The following is a 24,952-nucleotide window of genomic DNA, read 5'->3' on the forward strand; positions in this document are numbered from 1 at the left end:
TCAAAGTTCTTTGCTGTAATGTCTCCCTCAGTAAGTAGAGCCCACCCTGCAGCATAGAAGGGAAACTCATTGTTTGAAACAGACTTAAAGAACAAACTCTCAGGCTGAATCTGATTCCCGAAGCTGCATCTACAACTAATAGAGGATAAAGACAGGTAAAAGTGTTAAAAGTTCAGGCTACAAATTCAGAGGATTAGAGGAAACACTTCAAACAGAGATTGAAAGAGCATGGAAATAATAATTTTAAGAATTCTTTTTCATAAGAGAATTTGGCCAAATTGCTGGTTGCTTCCAATAGCATAGAAACATCTCCTCCAAATCCCAGAAACTATCAGGAGAAAAGAGAGATTGCAATGGAAATAAATTCATTACAGTCATCTGTGGATGCTCCCACTACTGTTTTTCATAAAATTAAAAAATTGATGTTTGATCACAGTGTAACATGCCAGTAGGGGGGAAAAAAAAGTAATCTACATTCACCAAGCAAAACAGCTCCTCATTAGTTCTGGTCCAATATTAAAGAAACAGCTTCTGGAAACAAGAACTTGAAGGAGATGTTAATTTTCTTTTCTGCGCTCTCTCAAAATCAATTATTTCTAGTCTTACCAACTGTGGAAAAAGCTGAAACAAGTACATTTCCAATTCTGAAGCCAGACAACACATAAAAAGCATTCAACCAGATTTCATATTTTAGAGGCAATTTCATAGCTTCTTGCTGCCCAGCCAGTGATTGCCCCACGTCTGAGGGGAGCACCACCGGAGGAGGTGCGTGCTACTCCCAACCACGTAAACCTACACGTTGTGTTCTGATCCCAGAGAGCTGCAAACTTTCTTGTCCGACTAGATGTTCCTGGAAACATCCTATATATTTTAAACATTTCAAACGTTTATCTTCTGAAGACCTGAACATGTGATCAGGCACACACCTTCCACATTAACTTTAAGGACTCTGTATGTGCACAGTACCTGGATAAAGCTAGGCAAAAGACATTAAGCAAATAACTTATGCCCTTATTTTGCCTCAAAAAAAAAAAAAGCTAAAATATTATTTCTGTCTTCCACAATTCAGTTCAGAAATCCAGATCAAATCTGTCAGAGAGAACTCGCTAGAGAGCGGACTGGAAGTTGTGATTACTTTTCTTTACTCAACAAGTCCGTGCCCTTAATACTTTCAAGTACACGACAGGCCTTACCCTCGTGGGACTTGATTTCACCTGACCCGGCCTTCCAAGTCACTGCCCCCACCCCAAGCTACTGAATATTTTTGGGCAGAATCTTCTTAGATCTTGACCACTTAATTTTTCTCTGCTTGCGCAGAGCATCAGAGCAAAGTCTAAACCTCAGTGTCTCATCGTCCAGCCCCGAAGCTGGAGTCATTCCCTCCATGCACCTCAAGAGGTGAAGCTGCATTGCAAAGCGCGGTGTAATATAAAGGTGCCTGAGTTGGCATTAAATGAGCTAAAGAAGGAAATAAAGTGAAAAAACCAAAGCAGGCTGGGAACTGAAATACCCCCGCTGAACTTCTATTTCATTACTTACTCTATAACCTGAGGCGTGATTCTCTCCTTTGATTTTTCTTCTATAAGACATGACTAGTAACCGTAAATCACTAACAACAAAAGCGACTCAAAAACGATGCGTTAAAAGTTTAGTGCAAGGTTGCCAGCATAGCACTGAGGAAGAGAGGTAATGTCCATTTTAAAATTCCTAATTAATTTACATCTTGCCAAACATGTTATTTTCCAAATGCGTGAAATATTCATTTCTGACTTAAGATCTTGGATGCCAGGCACCAGCCCGGGTGAGCTTTTAGGACTGAATTCTAAACCCATGAAAATAGAGCTTATAATGGAAATGCTGACAGACTCTCAGCTACAGCTACACTAGTGGGAACCACTGTAATAAAATGGAGGCAATCACTCACCTCGTTTTACCAGATTTTATTGCTGTAGAGAAAATTAAGGAACTTAACAACTTGCTCTCCACTAAATTGCTTTTTCTTGCCCAGACTTTTTGGTGTGCCCTTTGTGATACCACTTACTTGTAAACATCCCCATTTTTGTCTGTGTATTAACACACATACATTTAGCAGCTTAAATTAGGATTTTTCTCTCTATAGTGTTTAACTTCCTATCTGGCTACTTTATTCTGAATCTTATTCAAATTAAAGCAGGGCTATTATGCAAGGCACAAGAGTTCAATTTGAGTAAAATCTGGGCAGGATTTTCTTTTTTGCATGAAGACAACAGCATAATAAATGCTAATCATTATAATCTTTTCAAAGTGAAAGCTTTTCAAGAGTATTTTTGCATTTAGGAATATAAAACATGCTTCCAATTTACATTCTAAAGGTTTGCATAGAATCCAAGATTAGAGATGGAAGAGACCTATATGTCATCCCTTCAATACCCTGTCACTGCTGGATTGTATCATCTGCTGGTAAATATGGAATAAGAAGATTTAAGAATTATACATTTTAGCTTGTAAACCCATAATCATCCTACATCAATCACAGCACGCAGAGAAATTTGGAAACCTACATTTCTGTAACTGCTGCACATCAATCAAGTCCCCAACTAGCACGTATATCAACTATTTCTCTTGGTCATATGGGCAGCAACTAGGGTAGAGAAACATGACCGCTTTTAATTAAATTGCTTGGATGATGTGTTTTATGAAACCTGAAGATTGACTCAGCTAATTTAAATCCCTCTCCCCTGTAGTGACACGGTGGCATCACAACTGACCTATTTCTCATTTGCCCAACAGAGGTCATCAAGGACAAATGAGAGGGTTGTAAACAGCTTTTCTCATCTTATTAAACATCACTTCAGAAACGTGTATAGATTTTGAGTAAGCAAGGTCAAGAAACCATTAGAAAGGTTAAATTGGAAACAAGAGAGCATGCAAGGTGGTCACAAGATTGTTCCAAGTCAGAAAATTAAATTAACCTAAAGAAATCCCTAAAGCTGACTACATCCACATTACTTTTATTAGGGACAAAAGTAAAATCAAGAAAGAGGGGAAGACCTACTGGAAAAAAGATACAAAGCACCAGCTACCTAGAAAGCTTCGCCACTTTTGAATTCCCCCCAACCTCCATCGGATCATGTTTGTTCAACGTTTCATGTTCACTTTTCATGAGCAATTGCTGCAGTTTTACCAGTACAGCTATCAGCATAAAGTCAACAAAGCACATGGAGACACATTTTACAATCCGCTGCATTTGTATTCATCCTGAAACATATTGCACACTCATCCAAAACAGGAATCAGAAGAATACCGCAGGCAAAACAGCACTTAGACATCTAAAAAATACGCTTATTCAGAACTTGGTCAGCTAAACTAGAAAGAAAGCGAGCCAAAATAACTCTGCAGGACCCACTTAAGCAAATAAAGTTGTATAGATGACTAAGCTGTCACCAGAAAATGTACTTTAGTAACTAAAATGATACTGCTGAGTATATTCCAAAGCTTTTCTGCTCTGGCTGACCCAACTCTCTCAACACTTAGGAGTTTATGCTCCTCAAGATAACCAAAATTCACAGAACCACCTATTTTTCCAGGCATGCAACGAAACATCCAGACTCCAATGTACTCTACAGTCACTGCCATTAAAAATGTGTAAAAACAGGCCTCATCCTAAGCTCTTGCAAACTGACATTTTTGGCTGGGCTCTGTTGCAGTTTCACAGGAAGGATAACAGAGATACTCTCCTGGAGAATGGGTGCAATACGTTCACACCTCTCCACCAAAACGGGTCTGAAACTTAGTTCTCCCCTTTCATTCGCAAGAACTTTAACAAAATAAACACGGCTACTTCTTCCTCTAATGACACTATAACAAGAACAATCATTCCACCTATGCCCAAGGGTGTGCTAAGTACAGAAGGTAGTTTCCAGCTCTGGAGCCCAGAGTAAAGGAAGGAGGTGAGACTGTAGACACATTCCTCAGCAGACGCTGGCATTCAGCTCGCCAGCTCCTACAAATCTCAGTCTTTGGCATTTAATTCTCCCCATTCACTGTAAATGACACTTAGGATCCAATTCATCATTATAAATGCTATTCGGAGAGCCAGGTCCTTAATGTTCAGGATATGCAGGGTGAGCAATTTAAGTCTAGGTTCACTGTGAACTCAGATATTATATCCAACTACCCCAAACTACATGACATCAAGATTGAAAGGTAAGTATCAAATTATACCAAACTGCTCCTGGTTAAGAAAATAACACATTTCAGCACATCTAGCCAAAGCATTTCCAAAGAAATAGATCTTTGTTCTTCTATAATCTTATAAGATAAATACAGCTATAAAATTATTCATTTTTACTGGCTTTACACTATAGGTTTTTTTTACAGGAAAAAGGTACTGATTATTTATTCTATATTAGACATGCATGCAACATGTCTACATCTTAAGACATCAAAGACCTTATTGTGGCCTTCCAGTACTTAAAGGGGGCTCAGGAGAAAGATAAGGACAAACTTTAGCAGGGCCTGTTGCGATAGGACAAGGGGTAACTCTTTTAAACTAGAAGAGAGCAGATTTAGACTAGATATGAGGAAGAAATTTTTCACAATGAGGGTGGTGAACCACTTGCACAAGTTGCCCAGAGAGGTGGTCGATGCCCCATCCCTGGAAACATCCCAGGTCAGGCTGGACGGGGCTCTGAGCAACCTGCTCTGGTTGCAGATGTCCCTGCTCACTGCAGGGGGGTTGGACTAGATGGCCTTGAAAGGTCCCTTCTGACCCAAACTACTCTATGATCCCGTGTTTTTAACTCTAAGTAATAACTGCACTACACATTGCCTGGAAGAACAGTTTCAAGAACCTCATCATAACATATATTGTTAAAATATATACAAATTTCCTTCATTTCTTTCCTGCTACCTTGTGCCCCAAGACACTGACACTGCTGTTGGATAAATGTGTATAATCTGGACAACCAACTAAGCAATAAAAACAGTAAGATTCTTGGGAAGACAGCGTATATGTCAGTTTAAACAAATTTACTCAGTCCAGAAAAAGTAAGAGTAAGGATGAGGGATCTGAGCAAGAGGTTCAACAGGTTTTTAATATGTATTAGATTGTAATTAAAATATGATCCCTCTATTCTTCATGGTCACAACTAGAAGGATTATGTCAGATTCCTTAATATTAGATATAGGTTGGAGATCAGGAAATTTGTTAGTGTATCGAAAAGAAGCCAGCCTAGATAAGGCTGTTGATTGCTCCACTGTCGTTATGAGCATTGTAACACCCCAGATCACTGTACAGAAGGGCGAGTGCAGCTCCTCCAGCTTTTGGTGCCCGTCACCATCTCCCACGGAGGGCCTGATCCTGCCTGCATGGAGAAGGCATGCTGGGACTACCAGCTGTGCGATAAGTGCCAAGGGGAGAAAGGCAGATAAATGTCTCCTTTCCAGCCACGCTAAGAAATGAGATGGGCACCCAGCTCCTGCGTGCTGGCAGGGATGAGCAGACCTGCCCAGGGTGGAGCAGCCAGGCACCGAGGAAACAGAGGTCAAAACTGCCGTAACCTTGGGCTTTAATTGCCTCCACGGTCAGACAGCAACTGAGCAGGAATTTCAGGGCAAATTTAAATGTCAGCATCTGAACAGGAACATGCCTTCCTTCTCCCTTTATTGCTTTTCTTTTTTAACCTATTTTTTATTTATCTTCCCCAGTTGTAAAGCTGGGCTAAGTGTTGCTTCTAATAGCAGTATGTCTGTTTCTGCAAAAGATTTTGTAGCAATAGGCTGAGAAATACAGCTGAAGAGCTTGTGTACCACACTGAGAAAGGCTCATAGGAAACGCAAGAGGACGACTTCAACCGCTGCAAATTCAGGTGTGAGCATTGCTACTTCCAGAGAACGAAAAAGATCATGAAGAGACATTTTAAAACCATAAATCCTTCTTGCCTAAAAAAACCCAAACCAAACCAAAAACAAAAAACCAAAAACAACCTAGTCCAGATCCCTTGGAAATGCAGATAAAACTGGAAGCAAGGAAGGCTGGAGGCACAAACAGCGCAGTGGCTGGAGCTCATGGCCCTGCTCAGACCCAGCAGCGACACAACTTGCCCTGCCAGCCGGGAGCAGGCGACCGGCCTCGGGCAGGGGATTTGCTCACAGCAGCAGAGGGAAGCGCTCCTAAACAAAAACTACCTTCAAGAGACTGAACTTGAAGCTGACAGTGCTGGAAGTTAAATGCAGGTAGGTCCTTCCTCACTCAAATGACTGTCACGGGGAGATGGACTGAGGGAGAAGAGGAGACACTTAGAAAAAGCAGCCAAAGAGTAAAAAGGTTTCAGCAAGTCTCAGACAAGCAATGAGGCCTGGGAAGGTGAGAGTCACAAATGCTTTTTCTCATTAAAATTACTGCATCCGTTATCACTTGTTCTGTCACAGCAGCCCCAGAACACAAGCAACTCGAAAGGTACTTTTACATCAGGAAAAAACATCCAAAACAGTTAATTCATACCCCAAAAGACATTAGAAGTCAAGCATTTGTTTCCAGGCTTAGACCATTATACCGCAACAGCACCTTTGACCTGCACGATAGAGGATAAAAGTGACAACACTAAGAAAACTGATGATTAGGTTCCACAAAAAAAACAAACCCCATCATGACAGATCTATTAGACAGTAGGACAGTCCCAAAAGAGGCAGTAGGAGCCTTCTCACTTAGGGCTTGTAAAACCAGATGTTGTGGTTTCAGCCAGGGTAGAGCTCCAAAAGGACTGTCGTGGTTTAGCCCCAGCCGACAACTAAGCCCCACGCAGCCGCCCGCTCACTCCCCTCTCCCCGAGTGGGACGGGGGAAAGAATTGGGGAAAAAAACTCATGGATCGAGATAAAAACAGTTTAATAGGACAGCAAGAGAGAAGGAAACAACAATGATAACAATAATAATACCGACACAGGAATGTACAGGAACAAGCGATGCCCAATACAGCAATTGCTCACCACCCGGCAATCAACAGCCCGTCCCCGAGCAGCGATTCCCACCCCCCAGCTAACTCCAGTTTATGTACTGGGCATGATGTTGTATGGCCTGGAATATTCCTCTGGCCAGTCTGGTTCGGGGTCTTGGCCGTGCCCCGTCCCAGGTCCCCGGGCATCCCCAGCCTCCTCGCTGGCAGCCCAGCACGAGAAGCTGGACTGTCCTTGACTGCTCAGCAACAATCAAAACATCAGCACCTTATCAGCATCTTCTCATCCCAAATCCAAAACACAGCCTCACGCTAGCTTCTGTGAAGAAAACCAGCTCTATCCTGGCTGAAACCAGGACACCAGAACAGACAGATGATCAGCAAACACTGTGTGGGAACAATCCTTTCCTGGAAGGCAAGCTGGCCAGATGATCTACAGGCTGATAGCCATCTCCAGGGCCTATGATCTATTACACCCCATTATTTTAATTCACTGAAACTGCGTGCCCTTGCTAACCAAGGCTGCTCCTTTTTCAATCTAATCTCCTCGAGTTCAGACTAAGTCAGTCACTGCCAGGAACTAAAAACAAAAGCAAAACCTTTTTCCTAAATGAAATTTGCTAATTACAGCCACATTTCTATGCAGCACAAGGCTAGGAGGAGCGGGAGTTGCGGTGGCACACACTCCCGCTGAGCGTTTCTCTACAGCCCGATACTAGAAGGGAATACACTGCGGAAGAGATAATGTTTCTGTTGCCCTCTCTTCTGCAAATAGGAGGAGTGTTGTACAGAAATGCAGGTCTCAAGCACTCTGGAATGTCGCTCTCCTGCAGGTTGATAAACTCATGAAATCGAAAATGATGAAAGAATCGGCGTGTTAACACAAATTTCACAATTTTAGCTACTGATTTTCAAACTTCTGTTTGTATGAGCAAAATAATTTCTGGCTCACTGATGTCCATTTAAAAACGTTTACAAAAGTTCCGGTTTTATCCTAGCGAGTTAGGTGTCCAAGTACCAGCAATCCTGCCATGAAAAATAGGAAAACATGGGATTGCAGAAAGGCAGGCGATCCCCTCGCAGGGCTGCTGCCGTCCGCGTTTAATTGCCATGCACTGCCTGCACGGCGGAAGCTTGCAGGAGAGCAGCCAGAAGGAATAAAGGCACTTCCACACCGCGCAGTCAAGACACCAAGCGCAACTGAACAGCAGTCTCAGTCTTGGAAGAGGCTACATACAGAAGAGAATAAAAAACTTGCTTCTGTCCAAAAATATCTCCCGCTTCAATTGTAGAAGTTGGGACACGGACGGCGGGCAAGAGAGCAACATGAAGCAACGAGATGACACTACGCAACGAGCATTGCTTCAGAGCGCTTGCTTCGGCATTGTCTCGGCGCTCTACGTCGTGCCGCAAGGGAGGCTGTTAAGGGAGGACCGCGGCATACGGGTAGACAGAAATACATGCAGGTGCAACTGAAGCTTGTGGAAGCTGTAATTGTCCAGCCACCCTCTCAGGGTCGCCTTCCCAGCAGAGCTCTAATCCCTGGCTACGCAGCATCCCAGCAGCACAGCTCCTGGGGAAGAGCTGCCCGAGCCAACAGGAGAAGATAGCAAATGGAGAGGCAAAATGGGATAAAAGTGGTGTCCTGGTACAGGGAAAGACGTTTAGGACAGGCAGTCAAAAGTGCTGATGCCAGCTTGCTGAAGACCCTTTGCTTTCCTAAAAGTGGAAAATGAGCATGTGAAATAGTAAGTTTGGCTCAAGACAGTGGTTACCCAGCCCTGGGTTTCTGCTCAGTCCTCAGAGGGGAGGAGAGGGGAACGCAGAGCAGAGCCTTGATGGTTATGAATCCAGAAGCACCTTCGCTGGAGTGACAGAATGGGAGAGCCAGCGCCTGGGCACGCCTCCACGCACTGCCTCGGGGGTCCCAGACGACTTACCACATTAATGCGGATGAAAAGATAGCTTTTTATTTTTGTGTTAAATATAGAGTTAATTATTCCTCCTCCTGACAGAAAACATACCCAAGAGCAACGCGCACAGATACACATCAAGAGATGTGCGACTGGAGCAGTCCTTGGGAATCTGCGGCTCCCAAGTCACTCACTACAGTAATTTTAAAGTCAACAAGAAAAATAAAATTAAAGGCTGATGAAAGTGTTTCTGCTAATTATTGTGCTGGTGTTCAAGCACTTGAATGTAAGGTGGAATATTAGCAAAGACATGTATATTCAGACATGGCCTACTTCTTCACTCGTTATTTTAAAACCAGTGGGACATTACGGTGTAGCTATTCCCAGCTCACGTTGGCAGGGGGAGCAGGGAGGAGATCAGGTCAGTCTCTTTAATGGAAAGGTATAGTGCTAGAAAGGTTGCTTCCTGGGGCGGAGGGAGAAACAAAAACCACAAAAAAGCCCACAGGAAAACAAGTGAAGAGCAGGGAGGATGTACAGAAAGTTGGAATAGAGAAGTGAGTGAAAGCCAGAATTGTGTGTTAATTGAGCACCGTAGGGGCTGTCACAGATGTGCTTCTCTTTGCCCTCATCTCCCAGGGATCCCAAGCCGCTGGATTCTTAAGCAAAATATCTGATTAGTTGTACTGTATCTAGACTATAATATACCTAAGTAATAACTAATATAATGCTCAGCCTTCCCTACTTCTTGCCATTTGAGCCCACTTTCTATTCAGTTCTTCACCCACCAGGCTTTGAGGACTGGCTCCAAACACTCCAAAGCTTCTTTATTCCTTCTACCTGTTCAGAATGAAGAATTTTATATTTTTAGTGACGGGGCAGATGTTGGCTGCTGCATTTCTCTTACTACTAAAAGCCAGTAGATACGTATCATGAAAAGCTGCTAATTCTCTTGAAAGCCACTTGGTACTTAATGGTAATTGTGATTACGAAGAACAGCCGGTCACTAAAAGACTAAAAAGAGCCAGCTACTTATTCCTGAATTTTCACTGAAGTGAATATTCGATATGTAAGTGTCTGATATTCAATGGTCAATTAAGTGTCAAAGTAACAGAGGCAGGAGTATCTTGCCTTCTTCCCTAAGTTAAAGTTACTCCCAAGGAATTAAAACCATCACCTACAGATCTTGTGTCCTGCAACAAGACACCTCATCATAACTTACCGGGGGCAAGTAGAGTGACCCGTGGAAGCTCTTTATACGAGGCACCTAGAGGAGCAACCTACATTCCACAAGACTAAAGTTGGGACAAATGCATAGAGAAATTAAGGATGTAACTCAAAGCCTGTTGCACAAGAGTGATCATACAAAACAGAAGCCTTCCCCATAGCTTTTCACCTTATACAGTCAAAGCAATAACCATGAACAATGCTGAAAATGACCATTTAAAGAAAAAAACATCATCAGTGATCACAGGAAAAGGACAACTACCTTACTAGATACACTGAGCATTTTGTTTGGGGGTTTTTGGTTGCTTATCTCCCCGCACCCTTGTTTACATCAGGGAAAGTAGGTGCATCTGATGCACAAGACAGTGGAAAAAATTGGGACTGAAACAGGGAGTGGCATGTAAAGAGTCAAATATTTCCCCAATTTCCTGATACTTCCTTTCACATTTCATCTGTTTTTAAATACAAACGTGCTAATGAGCTTTAATAGCAGGACAGAGTATACGTTTGTGCTTGAGTGGCGCACGTGGATCTTACAAATACAAGAAGGGAACATTAAGCAGCGATAGCACAGCACAAGCACTCAGGAATCATCCATTCCATTAAGCAAAAAAAAAAAACCCAAACCCCAAACCCACTATTAAGCACTATAGGTCATCAAGTGATGTAAAAAGCGGTCCCACAGGCATATATTATTATGGCACGTAGCAAAAAGAAGAGAGAAAGAAATCTAGATCAGCTAAGCGAGCTAGTTCTTAAACACTAAACTTAACCCATTCCTGATGGAGTCCCAAGTGGTGCTCTATGCACCAGTACACACCGTGTGCTGTATGTATTCACATAAAATGCAAATATAAAAAAAAGCATATTGGAAAAAAACCTGTTGGCCAAAAGTTGATAGATCACCCTCTATTTCACTGAATTCACTGCCAAGGGGTGATACGTAATTTAAGTTTTCCAGCTAGAATGTCTGTTCTACAGAGTTAAGACTTTTTTTTTTTTGGCATTTATCAAGTAAATCAATTTTTGGAGCTCCAAAATGAGTTTGGGAGGGAAGTGGAGTTTTAGTTTTGCTCACTACTTTTATTATGGTTTATGAATTCACATTAAATAGTCTAAAATATCCTGTGATTAGGAATAAAAAAAGGTAGGAATCAAAAAAGGTTAAGGCACTATTGGCTAATTTTAGTTGTTATAAATCAAGTTATACTTCCCAAATTATTAATATCTCAAAGTATTTTTCTTCCTTTATTAAATAAAAGTGACTATCATAGATCCAGGGAATGAGAAATATGTAATACTTTAGACCACATCTTGTTTACTCTGTCCAATATAGTATTTCCTAAGTTTTGCTATAGCAGGTTTCCTGTGTTTATCCCACAATTTCTTAAAAGTGATACCTCCTTGTATCACTCCAAATGACTCATTTTCATCCTTAGTTCATTAAAATCCAAAAATACTGGTAGGCAATAGTATCTAATATTATAGTTCATAATTTCTTAGCCACTGTGTGTGCATTTAAATAGATCTTTGACAATTATCAACAGATTTATAATCATCAAAAAATAATTTAGGAAAACAATGAAGCTGTAACACTATGTGGGGATTAAAATTTCTTCACACCCGTAAGATTTTAACCTTGGGTTCAACAGCTGTCCTAGCAACTACTTCTCTGTTACCCGGAGTCTGGCAGTGCTGTTACAGAAACAGCAATACAGCACAAGGTGCAACCACAATAAATATGGGGCTGTAATTTTTAAGCCCAGTTCCCTTGTCTCTTTAGAAACTGCTGGTGTTCTGTCTGGACAAGTACACAGCAAGGTTTTGATTCTCACCAGCACAGTTATAAAACACTCCGTGCATTATTTCATTTTTCTAATACTGATGAGGCAACCTGATCCTGCTAAAACACAATAAAAGAGAAGTCTAGTGAGACTGCAAGGTGCCATCTTGTGACACCTGCCATAACATCCCATTAAAACTTCTTCACAAAAATAAGTCTTTCAGGAGCTCAAAGAGCAACACCCGCCAGCTGCACTTCTCCACTGACTTCATCAGACAGGAAATATTTTCAACTTCTTTGACAAAGTAGGTCTTAACTATTCTTAATGGTCTCTTCAGCCTACAAACCTACACATTAAGTTTCAAACATTGAAGGTGTGTGTTCCACCTAGGTTCAGGCAAGATTAAACTTTCCCACAGCCCTTCCAGGGACACTCCACATTTGCCTTTCATCATCTTTAAACAGCAGAACGGAGTCCACTTTGTTATCTTACCAAAGGGACTCCAGCTAGGTGGTTGGTTGTTGTGCGGGTTTCTTCCCCTCCTCCAAAATAAACTGATTTAATCCAGGACTGAATCAGTGGCAATATACCCATGCAAGGAACGGAGTGCTGAAAGTATATATGGGTAAAGGCAGGCAAATTTCCTTAAGGAAAAAAAAACCCACCAAAAAACCCCCAACAAATTAAAAGGCACTTAAGTGTCCAAATGCTACACTCATGACTCAAGAATTTACTGACACACAGCCTACATTGGTGACTGGTGGCGTATTCGGGTGAACTATATGGATATGCAATGGATATATAGACTCTAGCCATCTGCTATTGGTGATTACCAAAGCCAGGACATAGATCCATTGAGACCAATAGCTGTGATGTAGCTTATCTGTTTGCTTGTTTGGTTGTTGTTGGGTTTTTTTACAAGAAAAAAGTTGTTATAAATAATTTTCAGAATAAATCATTTTCTAATTATATATCATCATGACCACACACAAAAAATTCCTCATCACATCAGAGAGCTGGTCTTCACCAAGGAGCTGGATGCTGAAGTGTGGGAATTTCCCTATAAAGTAACCTTGGATCCCACTTTTTATCATCCTCTGAAAGACCAATGTTTCAGATTAACAGTAAAGCCAGAACCTTTGAAGGACTGATCCTGCAACAGTCTATAGAGACATAAGACAATGTAGTTTGGTTTCTATCTGAAGTCCTACCAATTACTAGAAATACCAATAATGAGTAGTCTGTTAAATTGGGATTTTTAATAAGATGCTGGAGAAGGAAGCAGCTCTTGGTTTCTCTCCAATGCTCTCATTTCCATTTCAGCCTGGAACACTTTTACAGCTGGAGCACATCAGGGCCGTAAGAACCCTTAAGAAGTTGTTCAAAATGGTGTATTTTCCTGTACGTGGCAGGCTTCGTGCATAAAATTCTCGACTGATTAAAAACAGTTTTCATTTGCTACATTTTCTTTATTGAAAGCACTTTAAGCCATGAAAGCATAAGGGAAGGGCTTTAAAAGGGCGATATACTTTCAGTACCCCTGAGCAGTCTGTTCCACACGGAGCTGACTGTTACCTTTTAGCGCTGACTGCTTTATTGAGTGTTAATGCTTTAAAAAGCGTGGTGAAATCACATTCATAGTCTTTACTGCGAGAAAGATATATGCCCCTTATGCATACCAGTGGTTTGGCAATTTTAACCTCCAAAGACATAAATGTTGATCTATTCTATGTTGCCAAATAGCACAGTAAGTACTTAAAATGCTGTGAACAGACCTATAGTTTAAAAGTGACACTATCCAAGATTAGATTGTAATTCAGTGAGTGAGCGTCTTCCTAAAGCCTGCCTGAAATATTAAAGCTCGTGATCCTTCCTTAAAAATCTTGCAAGAATGAAATCTTGCACAGAAATGGGATGTGAGTGAGATGAAGCTATGTACTGTTGACATGAACACAATCTGCCACTCATCGGGGCAGTGCAATCACACATACCATCACCAGCTCCTTTGAATGAAAGCATCAGGCTGTCCAGAAAAAGTCTGCTTAGCAGTGATACCTTGTAAATCATATAACGGATCAGAAAGATTCAGTTTTCAAGTGTTATGATATTAAACATAGCTCTACCCTGTCCCAATCCTCATGTCTGTGAAAGGAGGCTTTTCTGAACATGGGAAGTTTATTTGCTTTGCCAAGAATGATTAACACAACATACTGGAGTGTGAGACCTTCATGTCTCCTCTTGCTCTTCCCCTTACTCTGTCATATTTCCATCTGCCAGTGCCTTAAGTCAGTGATGTTCTGCCAACATTACATAGTGACTCCCTCAAAAAAAAAAAAAAAAAAGAAAAAATCCACAAAAATTCTACTCACTCAGGAATACGTCCTTCAGAAAGCAATATACCATTTCTGCTTGAAGAACTAGTTGCCAATTTTAAACGCCATACGCCTTACATTCCACCTTATCATATAAACCATTTTCATACAATGAGAAAAAAATAAAAATCAGAATCACCAAGGTCAGAAGGCCCCTACAGAGATCGTCCCAGTTCAGTGCCCTGCAGAAAGCAGGGACTGCTACCAGCACATTGTGCTGGGTTGTGTCCAACTGGGTCTTGAGTATCTCCAAGACAGAGACTCCACAGCATGCCTGGGCAACCCATTTCACAGTGTGATCACCCTTGTAAGAAAAATACTTACATTTAAACAAATATCCAGTATTTCAGTTTGTGCACATTGCTTCTTGTCCTTTTCACTGTCTTTCCAATCAGGAAATCTTTATCAGTTCTTCCAGTTTCAGAAAAATTGCTCTTGAACAGTCAGTCCTGTCCTCCCCCTCCAAACTTCCCACTATCACTGCTGGGATATCAGATCAGGACCTGCCATGCAAAGCGCAGTTCTTCCTACAAAAAGCTCAAAATTACAGAGCTGGGCACAGCACAACAGGGAACGCTCACATATGTACATTCACTTAAAAAGAATAACCGGTTGCCGACAACCAAGATCGAGGCCCGATAACAACTTGAACTGCCAAAAAGCCCTACTCGGCCAAGTTTGGCTCTGCAGAGTCCCTCTGAGGGTGACTTCGTAACAGAATGACCAATTCCTTTGCATCTGTGGGGCTTCTCCATCACTGTGGGTAGGAATCGTAGCACAGGAGTACATACAGGGCTGAGGATATGATATTAAGTGACCAGAGATTCAGACAGAAAAGTGGTGGGGAGAAGGTGGATTAGAAAAGAGCCAAGCCTCTTATTACCCGTTTTAATTGGGTAACATGCAAAAACATGCATTTTCTAGCTGGTAGAGAAGGGTTTGGAGGAGGGGAAGCGATCATCAGTTTAAGGGACCTCAAGACTGGAAGAGTCACCAAATTCATGAGGGGTACTGGAGAGACTAGCTGAGAAGAGAGCTGCCTGGACTCCCCGTATAAAAATGCTAACAAAGAAAATTATTCTGCACTCTAGCACATTCTAGGTGGTATTACTTACCCAGTGATTGGGGTTTCTTTGTACCTTTTATTTGAAGTATTTCCAAATACTTTTTCCCCCGTAATTAGATTATTAAGGACTTAATACATCCTTCTACAGACTGATGAAGAGACAAAAGACCACTTTAAAACTTCAGACAAACATCTTTTACAAAGGTATTTGTTAAGTCAACAAGAAGCCGGAAGTGTTTTCGGATGCCTGAAACTTCTGTTCCTTCTGCCAGATACCTACACAAGTGCTTTAAAGGAAATACAAAGAGGCTGCCAATTCCAGTAAGATGCATAATGAGCTCCTGTCTATGAAAAGTTCCTAAACCATAAAAATTTGTACATTCAGTGCCCTACAGAAGTTTGGCTTTTTTTTTTTGTGATCTTCAATTCCTCAGCAAAGCAGTTAATTTCCAGCTTCAGAGTTTTCATTTATTTTGAAGACAATAAATATGCAGCAAATAAAGCAACAAAGATGTGATTAGACATATTTAAACAAGAATAATACCTTGTCAGAAATAAATTACTGTCGCAGACGTGTCATATCTAACTTTACTTCTTTTGAAGAGGGGAAAAAAAAGAAAACCGCCAGCACTTGAAGTGCTTTTATGTACATTTTTTTCCTCTTCACTTTTAAATGAGCAGCTTCTCACAAAGAGCATTTCCAGCAATCCGAAAGGTAGGAATGTTTCTCCCTACCTGCTACCATGACCTTAGCTGTCCGACTGATGATAGCTCCAATGCCTTCTAGAGATGCTTCACACTGGTAGAGACCTTCATCTGGCTTGTGGTGCCTGGAGTGAACAATGTTCTGTATCAAGAGCGATCCATTGGCCAGCTGCTGCCTCCTTTCATCTACTGCCAGGTTTAAGAAGACTGCGTCTTTCTTCCATTTAATAACTGGGGCTCCTTGATCTGATTCTGCTATGCAGTTCAGCAGCACGTTGCTTCCACGCATGGTGACAGCATCTGAAGGCTCAGTCAAGAACCTCAGTGATGTAAAAGTCTTAATCTGTGAACCTGAAACAGCAAAACCATAAAGAGACACGAATTAAGTATTGGTTTCTATGGAGAAAGAACATACTAAGGAAACTCAATTTTGGGAACCCCCCGAGGCACCATAGATATGGCTGGCAAATATCATAAGAAGTTAAACTATATTTCTCTGCAGATTGTTAAAACACACAAAAAACCCAAACATCAATTATGTTTTTATCCCATCACTACAAAAAACAGTATTTATAGATAAAATAGGTCTTTTATGCGTAAAACATGGATACAAAGCAAAGCTAAAAATCTGTACAACTACACAGAGATGAGTTGGAGATTAGCATAAAACCACCATACCTCTTGAGAGTTTTTTTTGAGAATTTAATTGCTTGCAGGACCTACTCTGGCCACATGCACAGAGATGCATGTCAGTGCAACAAGCACAAAAATAGCATCGGGCCTCGCTTTGCTTGCTGTTAGCAAACCAGTGGGAGGAAAGCACACAAGAGTGCAATCTGACCACGGATCGCAAAAAGTACCAAAGTCTCAAACCTGGTATATGTTCTTCCACCTCATCAGAACAACATTCTCCTCGCTACCAACTAGTCTGGCCACTGCTCTCCAGTAGGCAGCAAGAGAAAAACCATGTAAGCACATCCTTTGTATAGAGAAGAGGCAAGGGAGGCATTGAGAGCGCCAACTCCGCAAGCAGCGCACCATCCCTCCCACAGCACGGAAGACCTGAGATTGCCACCTGCTGCAAGAACACAGAGGCCAAACTCTTGTGTGTCACTTTGGTTACGGGACACAACTCAACTCCATGTAGTTAGGAGATAAATCAGACCGTAAAGGCAGAGGGAGACGCTCTCAGAGCAGAGTTACAATGAGGTCTGCTAAAGAGTAGAAAAATCATTAAAATTCCTAAGAACGTGTGGATGCAGTTACACCAAAGGGCACGACTCAAATCAACACAAAGTGGTCCTTTTTCTCTGCTGCATCAAATATTTTCTAATAATGTATTAATGGGCAAAGCATGTACTAGGTCTGGTTTTAGACAACACAGTCTTCTCAAGTCTCAGTGACTACGCTCAAGTGAGAAAGTATCAGAGTAGTTTCCTCTACACCACAATAAAAATGAAAATTTGACGCATCACTAGCTTGCTTGTCCCAACCTGTCCAAGTTTAGATATAGTCCTCTGGTTCCCAGACAGACAGGCTGCTCCCCAGCCTCCCCCAAACGCCGTGCCAGTGACAGCACCACCGTCCTGTGCTCCCGTGCATGGGGAACGGCATTTTGAAACAGCTGCATATGAATCCAGAAATGGCTTTTTTTTTTTCCCCTTCATCATCAAATCCTTTTACCTCATTAGAGCAAATAAAAACGTACACCTAAAAGGTTTTTTGAATCCTTATGTCCTAAGAAAAAGATTATTTCTATTTTATACCACCTCAAACCAGAGCATTCTATGAATATATGTATAACAATGCATAAACAGCCACTTGGCATTTTCTTCATAGAAACTAATTTCATTGTGAAGCACTTGGTTCCTCCTGTACACTAATTGAAGTAGCTAGGAACTAGATTTTCCCTTGGAAGCATATAAGCAAAAAAGTTGTGGCTTCAGAAAATTAAAGTATTTTTGTATTTTATTATGCAATAAAATATAAAAAGTATTAAAAAAATATATTTTTTAGAAAGCGAGAGTTGACTCTACAAACCTCAACTTGTAGAGTATTTCAGGCACAGTAACAGCAGCACCATAAGAACTTAGAATAAAATGTATTGTCTAATAACATCAAGAAGAGCAGTCAAATCCTGATTTCTTTTTCATTTACCTCAGTGCTCTGATTTCAGTTACTAGAAGCAGCACGCCAGTATTAAGCCCACAAGCTGCACATTGGCACAGGGCAATTTTGCTATAAAACATGGGTAACACTACAGAGGTATATTTACAATGCTGAAATGGTAGTTACTTTAAAAACCTGTATTCTTTCCCCTTCTCCCAAAGGCAACTGTTTTCTGTTGATAAATCGCAGCTTCTCATTGGACATTTTATTGATGTCCCCAACACATACAACCCAGTTCAACACAGCTGTTTATGGCAGCACGTTAATGATTTTATGTGGCTATTATCACAAGGAAATAATCCACTTCTGGAGGAGAAATGGGGTTATGACTACTTCCAGTGCAGAAAATGCAGAAGTTACAGAAGTTAAACAAAGATTAACTTTCTTTTCATGCAATTACCCTTGCAGTTCAGTTGCAATTTCAGCTATTCACATCCTTTGCAAAAGGCATATTTAACCTAAATTGCTTTACTACAAGGAACCTAACAGCTTGAATAACCTGGAAAGCTTTCCGAATGTGAGGAAAATTCAAATCTTCTTGGAAATATTATTCCTGGAGATAGAAGTAATGATGACATCTTGAAAATGGAAGAAAACGACCATGTATTTTCAGAAGAAATTACTTGGAAGGGTACGAATCTAATGGCCATGTTTTTGTAGTATATAGGTGCTGAAGGAGAAAGGTAGAAAAGTGTTTGAAAATCCCATTTATATCTATTTGCATATTTGAACTTCTAGCTCAGTTTGGAAAGCCCAGCTGCAACATTACACCTGAAGTCAGGGCAGCCTGGAGAGCTTTCCTAATGCGTCCTCTTACTGCACCCTTGACTTCCACAAGATTTTCTCCCTACCTTCTACCTCAAGCAGTAAACACTAAACCTGATTCCTCTAGACCAGGTTTTAAGAAGGAATACACTACACCTAATATATAAACCTATTTCAGCACCTGGGAAAAAAAAAATCAGGTAGTTCCATGATATGACCCAGGAGAAACAAACTCAGCCTTCATTGAATTAAGGGAGAGAAAAATCCCAGAATTAATCAGACCAGACCACAACACACCTCCACACCTTCCTTTTATATGCATAAAAATAAGGACTGTCACCTGAAGAAACCAAGGATCCACATATCAAATTAAAATCCACATATCAAATTAAGAAAAGTTTTAAGCTTTACTCACACTAAGAAACCAAACTCTCCTAGCACAGTTTATGAAATGCACATTGAACATGCTCTAACCAGGCTGATGGAAATTTCAGCTGCTATAGAGGACAAGTGGCCATAAGATATAGCCCAATTTCTAGAAGACTGCTTCAAGACAGTTTGCCTCAAAAAAAGGCTTATTACAGGTTTTTATTATTGGGGGCTGCTTCTCAGGAGGAAACATTTCTCAGTGAAGATTTCTGTACTCATTGTATATTCATCAAGAAGACTGTATACTTACGTGTACACATACACACCCCCTCAAAACAAAACTGAACAAAAGAATTCCCAAAACACAAGCGAGTGCAATTTCTCCAGGAACTTTTTTTAATGGTACATGTAATTTGAGGCTTAAAGAAGTTCAAAAGCATTGCCCTAGATCACTTTTCTCCAATACAGTATCTACCCATCCTGTTAAAAACGTCAGGATTTCAGTTCATGCTCAAGCCTAAACCAGACACCACCCTCACAACTGCTACCGCAGGGTAAGCCAAGTGAGAAGGTGCGGCAGAACAGCCCGTACTCATGCTGCTCCTATAGATTCTTTGGGTCTGTACTGCCTAAAATCCCCTTGCTCTGAGAACAAGATCAAAACAAAGGAAAGATCCAGCTTATGGAGGTCTTTCCTCCCAAGGCACACAGTGCAGTGTGCCTTCTCTTTCTGTATTCTCCGAAAGCAAGAACACTACATCCAAAACACTCAGTGCCTCCTCCCTGGCGTGGTGGAAATCCAGAGTGAAACCCCCAGTAGTTGCAACCAAGGAGGCCGGAGCAGCCTTTCAGTCTCCAGCCTAAATATTCAGCTTGCAAAGCCAAGCCCAGTCAGCCATCTCTCCAGCTGCCTATTGCACAGCTTCTTAATGGCTGGAAACGTGAAGGCCATGAAAAAGTTCTTTAAGATCTCTCCTACTCCTTGGGCAGCTTCTTTGCATTGTGCATTTACAGTAAGCATCTCACACCTGTAACAGATGCAGCTGTAAGCTACTTTGCTATTTTCATAAGCAGGGTGGGGGACTTACTTTAAAAGAGAGATGCTAAACCTCCAACTTAATCCTTATTGAAATAGCTCCACTGAAATGAAAGGCAAGGAGGGAACAGAAAAGGCAGGAGAAGTAAGAGATGAAGAACTCTTCTAAAACGCGCTGTAAAACATGCTTGTGTTTTCTGTTTCCCAGTTTTGCTCTCAGCAGGAGCAGGTCTCTCCCTTTATCTGGTATTCTTGCTAATGCCTTTAAGTTTTCCATCCGCACTTCCTTGCAATCCCTCAGAGCTCCAACACGTTGAAGAGCTAAGAAAGGGCAATGGTCATTAACAGTCGCTAAGTTGTGGAGAATGCACTTGTTTGTATTTACATTGAGCCCTGGTTTGAGGTTCCCCAGTATGGTTTGCAAAAACCAGCCTGCACCCACAGTGGTTAGCGCTGTCTTCTGTCACCGGCACCACAGCAAGGACAGCCTTGCAGCTGCCTCGGGGCACCCTGCCTTCCCTAGGGCTTGCTTCCAGGCTCGTTGCCTCTCAGAGGCTTTAAAAGTCAGAATAAGGAAGACAGTCCCATTACAGCTGCTTCATCTGTTGAAGTAAATAAATTCACCTTGAGCATGCATGCTCACAGCTGTCATTGAGGGTCCAGCACTCCCGTATTTGAAGAAAACAGACTTAAAGGCAATTAAGAGTCCTCCAAACCTGAGGCTGCTGAAACAGATGGGTCCAGGACACCTTAGTTCTTCCTCTTCCCTCCAATTACAGTGTGCACAGAACAACTGCAAACACAGATTTATGAGATCTATGGCTTAACTACAAACTTGAATGGAAGGGCTGTAAAGATTAAATACCTCCTACACAAAGCTACCGGTGTCAGCTCTTCTGAGCACATCCATGTCATCAACCAAGCCTGTAGCACTGCTTGGAGGTCTGAAGCTCTGAGGTCAAGGAGAGTGCCCTTGGCCATAGCCCATACGTCCTTTAGCCAAATAAAGGAGAAGAAAACTTGAAGCCAAAAGACCCCATCCTTGGCCCCTTGCTGCTTTAGCAACCAAGGCATTACCCTACGTTATAACCTGCTTTGTGATCCAGGAACAAATCTAATGGGCTTCTTACCCTGACAGGTAACATCAGAGTAACTTCAAGGTTATCATTCTCCAGGCCACAGACAAAATTAACATTTAAAAGATGATCTCTGATGTGCTTCTTAATCAGTCCCTTGCTTTGAATCCTCCACTCTCTGTTCCAGCTTTGTGAAATGTAATCTTCCAGGGTGGTTTCCTTCATGTTCTGCATCAGTTGCTTCCATTATAGAGAGGGAAGAGATGTCACAGTTGCAAAAGCATTTGACCGGGCCACCCCTGGAGCTTTCTTCTTTTTCAAATAAACATTAAGAAATAAGACTTTTACACACAGACCATTTGAAATCTGTGAATACAGAAATACCCCCCAGTCTAACTGAAATCTGGTAGCAGAGCACTGTAGCTGAACTAAGTCTATTACAATGAAGTGTATTTATGGACACTCAGAGTATACATTTTCTCAGAGGATTCCCCCCCTTCATCTACAGAGCCTGCATGAATTAGCTTAATGGCCAGGCTAATAAGCATTTATTTACATGCTTAGGTAATGCAGAATATACAGCAAAACCTGATAGTTATATCTGTTTGCACAAAATACACTAATATGAAGCTTCATATATATTAAAAGGAGAACTCTTGTTGTAATGTTTTTATTATAACTTATTATGTGCCTTCTGGGGTGCTGAATATTTCATTTCATCTCTATGAAATTTTGAAAATCTAGCCTCATGTCTGCATTTGAAGTTCAGATGTGGAAATAAAAATTCCTGCTCCAAGAAATGTACAATGTAACACACAAGCATATGGTACGTGGAAGCATTGTTCAATTTTTATATAAAAATGAACATATACTTTTTGTCAGGACTTCATCATGATGTTCCAAATAGCTGAATTTTTTAAGCGGTGCTATCACAGGATTTTGGACTGTACTAAAAGTGCTTGTAACAGCAATTCCATTATAACTCCTCCATATTCAATGAATCATTAGGAACACATAGCGACTGGCTGACTGACTTTAAAGCTTTAGTTTGATAAAATAAGGTTTTTGAGGTGGTTTTTTTACCCACTAAGGGTAGTGCCTCCACACCACAGTACCCCACTGCTTATTATGCAGAGTGCTCAAAACATCAGTTAAAGACCTTTTGCTGGGTACAACGGATGAGCAACACTTGGGAAAAGGGCTCTGTCAGGGCCAAGTCCAAGACCACTGAGCAGATCCATCATCATTTCTGACCCACGCTCAAGCCATGCCTCTAGTCTAAAAATCACAGCCATATAAAAAGAGTAAATGAACCCCTTATCAAACCAAACAAGCTGGGTTTCATGCGTAGTTCTGCTTGCCAGAGAAAGAATGAATGACCCTCATGCAACAGATGGGTTTGTCACACCACCTTACACACTCGGTGCTCAGACTTAGTCAGGCTGTGGATGTTAAACAAATGCTGATGAGATAAGAGAGATGAGAGCACACACACCTACAGATGCTCCTTTCTGCCACCGCTCCGACTACTGAGGTCTCTAAAAGCACTATTTTTTGATTGGACCCATTTTGACTCTCTTCCCCGCAAAGATATTTGGAATAGCCGACTAATTCGGAGAATAGCTCTATGGCTGACCCAAGCTCATCTCTGACCACGGTGCAGCAAAAGGGGCACTCCTTCCCATCCTCCAGCCCCAGCCACACGCTCCTAGGGCTTCCCTTGCTTTGGCTCCAGCAAGCAGGAAAACACAAGAGCCAGCTTGACCTACCAACCCTCAAAAGAAAACCACTCTTCGCAGTCAGATCAGATTCCCTGTAATTGAACCATAAAACACAAGGCAGGAGGGCAAGAGCACAATTATTTGGAGGACAAGGACCAATGAGGAAAAAAGACCAAGTCTTCTGGCAGCTGCCTGCTGTTAATCCGATTTGGGTAAGAGGCAACACATTGGCTAGGCTACATATAGCTATTTGAACTAGTACCTACACACACCCACAATTTGCTTACTTCGCCCATGCACCCAGTGAAACTGAGTCTGCAGCATCCCCTGAAAGAGACAGAGCTCAGGTCCTGGGAGCCCAGAACTTCTGATGTAAGGTGTAGGTAGGCTTGCCTCAAAACAGTGCAAGTGATTCTCATTGCCTAATTTTAGCCATATCATCAGTTTGATGAAAAAAATCTAGTCTCCCTAACCAACCAGCCCTGCAGTATACACTGCTTCTTCGAGCTTACAAATCTATTTAGGTTACAAGTTCATGGGAGCAAATTCAAAAGATCCAGTTATCCCTGGAATGAAACTAGAGCCATGTTGCTTCCTGCACAGCACAAAGGATGCGTGGCACAACGCTATTTAGCTACGTTAAGAAATATGGGCAGTCTTGGAGAAGGACTGAGATTTGCTCAACACAGCAGGACACAGCATCTCTTCTGGTCCAAAGCCTTCCAGAACTCCAGGGAGAGCCGCTGCAGACCTCACAGTCAGTGGGAAACCCACGTGGAGCCTGGTGTTTTCTTCCAGTGCCGGAGGCGGTGAATTGGATTTTCATTTTGAGCACCCAGAGAAGACTTCTGAATGGTTAACCGACTTGGCAATGCTATTTTTTTCCTACATACTTTTCTTTCAAATGCTTTAAGTTACATAAGAAAAATCATATTAGTTGCTGGGTTTCCTCCCTTTTCCTCCAGATAACCAGTACCTGCACCTACCAATTTGCACATGGGAGATCCACAAAGAAAAAAGATATGGCATTGTTACCTACAGACAGAAGCACAGCATTGCTGGTATTTTCCATATTTCCCATATATTAGATTTAATATACTTTTCAATATTAAATAAATGTAAAAGCATAGCCAACATGTACATTCCTGGAGAACTGCAGTGTTTTAAGGTGTCTAAAAAGTGGTATTACCAACTGGGATGTTATTGTAATCTTGAACAATCCCATTAAATTTTCAAACAGCTCTCAGGAGAAGACTCCAGCAGAGAAGAGGCTGTGTTAAATTCCTTCCCCCAGGGTATGTCACAACACCAGCGTGTTGCTGGTTTCAATATTCTCCCCAGCAGATGCCTTCTGTCATTCTGGCAATGAAATAAGTTACTCTCACAACTGTTAAATACATATCCAAGACATACCAGATTTTCAGGTTTGCCTATCAGAAACAGTCTGCTTTCCAAAATAGTGCATTTGAGGAGTCAGCCGAGCATGGCCCTGTAGAACAAGGCTGAAGAGTCAACTCCATCCTGACAGCTACAGCATGTCAAAAGCTGCCTACCAACACCCTCTGTCACGTCTCGGAGACCTACAGTGCAACCTTCTCATTTAGTAAGTTATGGAAGAGGTACTCCTACACTGAACCTTCACAGCTCCAGCCTTCTTCTGACAGTGTTTCAGTCTGCTGCATCACACAGATGCATTTCACAGTCCAGACCAGCAGCATACAATGCAGAAGGGATATCCAGAAGTGCCTGGCTACAGATATGGGACTAAACGAAACAAAGCAAAGACAATTGAATTTTGGGTACATAGCTGTAGGA

The 24,952-nt window shown here is 41.6% G+C and overlaps 1 protein-coding gene across 1 annotated transcript in view; it reads right to left on the minus strand.

Annotated features, from left to right (window-relative positions):
- The window catches only part of LOC309415080 (netrin receptor DCC-like), a 593,773-nt gene that overhangs the window by 352,209 nt on the left and 216,612 nt on the right, over positions 1 to 24,952 (minus strand). Inside the window, 1 exon segment of the mRNA XM_082012494.1 lies at positions 16,032 to 16,352. Within this exon segment, the coding sequence (XP_081868620.1) occupies positions 16,032 to 16,352 (321 nt within the window).

The sequence above is a fragment of the Phaethon aethereus genome (genome assembly GCF_964289735.1).
Source record: "Phaethon aethereus genome assembly, chromosome: W".
In the NCBI taxonomy this organism is placed as follows: Eukaryota; Metazoa; Chordata; class Aves; order Phaethontiformes; family Phaethontidae; genus Phaethon; species Phaethon aethereus.